Source organism: Clarias gariepinus, chromosome 23 (assembly GCF_024256425.1).
Source record: "Clarias gariepinus isolate MV-2021 ecotype Netherlands chromosome 23, CGAR_prim_01v2, whole genome shotgun sequence".
NCBI lineage: Eukaryota > Metazoa > Chordata > Actinopteri > Siluriformes > Clariidae > Clarias > Clarias gariepinus.
Window position 1 is genome coordinate 26,210,001 of NC_071122.1, and position 5,496 is coordinate 26,215,496.

General features: G+C 48.0%; 1 protein-coding gene across 1 annotated transcript; it reads right to left on the reverse strand.

Moving 5' to 3' along the window:
* Positions 1-2,946: 2,946 nt before the first annotated feature.
* btg2 (B-cell translocation gene 2) lies at positions 2,947-5,122 on the reverse strand. Its single transcript, XM_053484664.1, has 2 exons — positions 4,857-5,122; positions 2,947-4,068 (listed from the first exon to the last, which is right to left on the reverse strand). Exons 1-2 carry the CDS (start codon positions 4,972-4,974, stop codon positions 3,713-3,715), a joined length of 474 nt encoding a protein of 157 aa, XP_053340639.1. The 5' UTR covers positions 4,975-5,122; the 3' UTR covers positions 2,947-3,712.
* Between the last annotated feature and the right edge of the window lie 374 nt (positions 5,123-5,496).

The following is a 5,496-nucleotide window of genomic DNA, read 5'->3' on the forward strand; positions in this document are numbered from 1 at the left end:
TGGTACTGCACCTGCACTCATAAAAAGAAACCATCACCTCGTACCACTCTTCTCTCTCTATCGCTTTAAAATAAGACTAAACCACAGAGGGAACAGCATGGAGTGTGTACTGCTAATGAAACAAGCTGCATACATTAAATAAAGTGACAAGGAGAAACCTGTGTTTATGTGACATATCTGTCTGTTTGTGTGTGTGTGTGTGTGTACTGATGAGGGACAGGAAGAAAAAACTACAACAGTGAGTCTGATTTCAGTCACACATCAACAAAAACTAACCATCTACTGCTGACTGAGGTTCTGTTTAGAACATAAGCAGAGTGACTGAGGAACCGAAGGAACATCACACAAGCACCTCCTGAGAAGATTAACCAACAAACAGTGGTCTTCCTCCAAGTACACACACACACACACACACACACACACACACAAACACTCCTCTGGGGGGTTGGAGATGCCTCACACTGAGCAGAATCTGGGAAAACCCCCGCTGGCTCCATTTGTCTGCATGGAGGCCCTCACACACACACACACACACACACTCACACACACACACACACACACACACACACACACACACACACACACACACACAATGTAATCAGATGAAAGATGGGTAAACTCTTTTATGATGTGTGTGACCTTCAACCTTGCAGCTGCTGAAGCCAGTCAGAGTGTGTATGCGTGTGTGTGTGTGTGTGTGTGTGTGTGTGTGTGTGTGTGTTGTTTGCAGGCGTGTGATTGGCTGCTGGCTGTATCCAGGCAGATCTGAGGAGTTTCTCCTCACAGTCTCACACCTCACTCACATAAATGTCTGCCATACGTATGTGTGTGTGTGTGTGGTTGGGGTGCTGCTGCTGCTACGTAAAATTAACTTCTGTGTGTGTGTGTGTGTAAAGATGTTTAACAACTATGTGGGAGTGCTTCACTACATGGATCAGAGAGGAAGTGAATGAGTGTGATTATCTCGGGCTCTGACAGTCCAGATTTCTCAGAATGTCTCCACAGACGAACACAAGCATGGACGTCATGTCATAAAAATGATATAATAATATACTCACAGTAAGTTCTGGATATTGTGAGAGACTTAGTGGATGTCATACATACGGTGTTTGTTTCACTTCAGATATTTTTGGGACAGGGAGGTGATTGTATTGGGGTGATGGACACACCTCGTTTTGTGTTTTCCATGTAATGGACCCATTGTGTACAGGTGTGTCTTATACTGGGCCCAATCCCAAAAGACAAGCTTTTTCAATGTGGCATCAATTTCAACATTCTGTGGGTATAAAAAGCTGGTGTGTGTAAGGAGTCTCCAGTGTGTGACGGTGTGTGTGTAAGGAGTCTCCAGTGTGAGTGGTGTGTGTAAGGAGTCTCCAGTGTGAGTGGTGTGTGTAAGGAGTCTCCAGTGTGAGTGGTGTGTGTAAGGAGTCTCCAGTGTGTGACGGTGTGTGTAAGGAGTCTCCAGTGTGTGACGGTGTGTGTAAGGAGTCTCCAGTGTGAGTGGTGTGTGTAAGGAGTCTCCAGTGTGAGTGGTGTGTGTGTAAGGAGTCTCCAGTGTGAGTGGTGTGTGTAAGGAGTCTCCAGTGTGAGTGGTGTGTGTAAGGAGTCTCCAGTGTGACGGTGTGTGTAAGGAGTCTCCAGTGTGAGTGGTGTGTGTGTAAGGAGTCTCCAGTGTGTGTTTATACACACATGGATATAAATGAGCCGTTGTTATGGAAACGATTTCTGCATCACTGGCGTGTAAAACATTAGTACTTCAGCTCCATGTGATTACTGTTGTGTGTGTGAAAAACAGAAAAAGTGTACCCAGTGTGAGCAGAGGGACTTGAGAGATGTTCCTGTTCTCATCCTGATTAGCACACTCTCGCTAAAGCTAATGCCCTTTCTCCCTCCCTCCTCACTTCCTGTAACAGTGGGATCTGAACATTGCACTTCAGAGCTCATTTAGATGGAGATTAATGTCTTTCTGTCTCTCCCCTGGACACACCACCATCTGTCATATCTCCTCCACCATACAGTCACCCTCCACACACACACACAGGGTGGGTCTGTGGCTTGAGGAGCTTCATAGTGAGCATTCTTATGGAAATGACCTCCTGTTGTGTGTGTGTGCGCGCGCGTACATGTGCGTGAATAGGAAGTCTGAGCTCAGTTGTGCCATCTGCTCACCACACACACACACACTACAAAAGCCTATTAGAAAGGAAACCATCAGTGTGAAGCTTTTCATTCTGGTGCTCCTCTCTCTGACTCCGCCCTCATACTGCATCAGTGTGTGTGTTTACTCAGGAAAGTTTCAGACGGTTAGCAGGAGCTCCTGATTAAATCCCTGTTTAACCCCCAGGGTTAACACTTACTCTGTGTGTGTGGAGGTGCGGTCATACTGAGCTGATTTGGTTACTATGGTGACAAATACTAAACTAACTTCCTATTAGACACACCTCACAGCACTGTAGGAGTGGCTCAAAGATAGTGTGTGTGTGGAAAAGTGGCTGGCAGCCAAAATGAACACACAAGTCTAACTACTGACCTGCATGAGTGCCGAGTATTTAATACGCAAGTGTTTTTGGCGCTAATAATGTAAACTATTTAACCAAACCAGTCTTAGTCAAGTTTAATGTCACCAACACCAAGTTCTGAGCTGAAGGTAGCGTGTTTATCATGTTTATGTCTGTGCTTAATCAAAACACAGTTACACTTAACTCTACTGTATACATACAGCATATATGCAACATGGATAAATAAATAAAAGAGAAGAATAAAAACCCCTTTGAGATTCTGTGAGGCGCATCCACCCTGCTTCACCCGTCCACCAGGAAGCAGCCAAAAACAATCACACACAGGGAGGAGATGAGGACATGACGTCAAGACTTTTTATTATCATACAAAAATCAATGCACAAAACTGTACAGTTCTCTATATTATGCACAAATCAATTTTCTTTAAAAAAAAAATTACAATAAAAACATATGATGCTCAAAATAGCTTACAAACTCGAGTGTGTCCGTCTACAGCCGGTAAACAGTGAGCTGCTCAACAGCCCAGAGAGAGAAATGCTACCGAAGACGTGTGCCAGAAGGGCGCGTTTACTTTTCCACTGAGATTCATTTCATGACATTGAGGAGGGGAAAGGGACGAGACGATTTGGAACACTCTGCATATTGCACCATAAGACTAGAGTGTGTAAGGCAGCAGAACCCTGCAGAAATCCATATAACAATAATGCCACTAATGAGAGAGAGGGGGCGCTACTGAGCACCACCTTACCCTGACTGTCAGAGCACCTGTGTGATGAGCATGTCCTGATAATCATTTACTCCACCATGAGAAGGTGCCCTACACTGGACACGCACATGTGTGTGTGTACACGTGTGTGAGAGAGAACAAACACTCGGTGCACAAGAACACCAACACCTGGTCCACACCCCACAGGGGGAGAGGGAGGTCCCTACACAGGCAGCACTTTGTGGCAGATCAGGTGGGCGAGACGCAGACGTCTCACACACACACACGCTTCTCTGCAGCTACAGCTCGTTTTCTTCACACAATATGGTGAGGTTCTATAAATCCTGACTCTCTGGAGGAGCGTCCAGTCACAGGACACGAGGCAGTGCTTCAGACTACAAAAATAAAGTTTTAGGTGGAAACCTAATGTCAAGAAATGGAAAGTCCAAGGAAAACCGACGCCCCCTGCTTGTCTCAGCCCGTCCCCTCAGCCTGACGCCGTCATGAGGTAGTGTTTAGGAGGACTCGTCCTGCCGCCCATCAGGAAATCGTTCTTGCAGCTGAGCGGGTCGAAGGGTGAGGGCGTCATGGGGGCGGACGCCGGAGGCTGGGACTCGTACAGGACGCAGATGGAGCCATCCTCGCCGATCCTGTAGGACACCTCGTATGGGTCGATCCATAGCGTGAGTTCTCGGGGGAGCAGGGAGAAGAGCCGCTCTGCGCTCAGGCCCACCCGACTCGCCGCCCCGGCGATCAGAGGGTCCATCTCATGGTTGATCCGGATGCAGCGGTACCCAGAACCCTTCTGAGGTCGATCTGGAAACCAGTGGCGTCTGTAGCGATCTAACAGGAGAGAACAAAGAAACACGGTGAGAGAGGAGTACATGTAAACAAAACAACAAGAGGTGAAATCTAAGTAAACTACACGTGATTGTGTGTGTGTGGGGGGGGGGGGGGGGTGCTCAATAAGTCAGCAAAAGAGAGGCGGGGTTAAAAAATGAACAAACATGTTAACCCTGTGTGTGTGTGTTTAGTCTAGACCGGGACAGTGTGGGGGTGAGACAAGGACGACTGGAACACAAGATAAAAACACCAGTGGAGGCTTTATTGCCCTCAGTGAGGGGAAAATCCGATCTCACCCAGAAAGCACAGAGGGAAGCGTGCGCACACACACACACACACACACACACACACACACAGGAGAAACAGGAGTGAAACAAAACCCTGAAGGTGTGAGGAGCTGACGAAGGGTAGTTTCAGGGTAGGAACAGGATGTTCTCCAGCTGCAGTTCTGAACAACAAACATCTGGATTCAACCCCTGGGTCAAACCAACAGCTGGAGATTTGCATATGCAGGTTAGGGGAGGAACTAAACACTGAAAGGAGACCAACATCTGTACACTTAGACATGAAACTGTGTGTCTGATGAACCAACACGAGACAAGTCGGATGTCAGTAAACACTGTGTGTGTGTGTGTGTGTGTGTGTGTGTGCGCGTGTCTGGGCCAAACATTAACACTACAAACAAACAACTTCTCATTAACTCCACACACACACAATGAGTCTGTGAGAAGAGTGTATAACCCCGTGCGTGTGTGTGTGTGTGTGTGTGTGTGTGTGTGTGTGTGTACCTGAGAGGGCTTGCTGTAGACAGTCCCTGAACACCTGCAGCTGTGTGTCCGGGAGGAAGCCTCTGCTCCGGACCAGTCTGACCAGGAAGCTGACCGCGGCTTTAATCTCAGGCTCCATCTCTCACACACACACACACACACACTGCTCCCCGAGTCGCGCTGGTGCTCTCTCACACACACACACACACACACACACTCCTCTGTACCGAGCGGCGGAAACACTTCTTCAGCTCTCCGTAAACAGCGCGCGGTGTGTGTGTGTGTGTGTGTGTTATGTTATGAGTCCCGCGCGCTCCGTCCGCCATATTTATGCAGAAACTCCCCAACAAAGTGTGACGTAATTTCGTCACGCGCGCGATCGACGTGCACTCTCCACCAATGAGGAGACGAAAACGAAGCTGTAAGCCCCGCCCCGCGCTCTGATTGGCTGTTGTCATGGAAAAACCACAGAATCCGAGGTTTCAGCGGATTTCCATATATGGAGATTGACGTAAAGCTCAGCGCTCGCGGTATTCATGACGTCAGCGGGGAAAAACAAAGAGTTTACCGTAACTCCCGACCCACGCTGAGAGCAAAACACACACACACACACACACCTACACGGACACGTTCAGACGCTGAGTATAGAAACACACTCCTG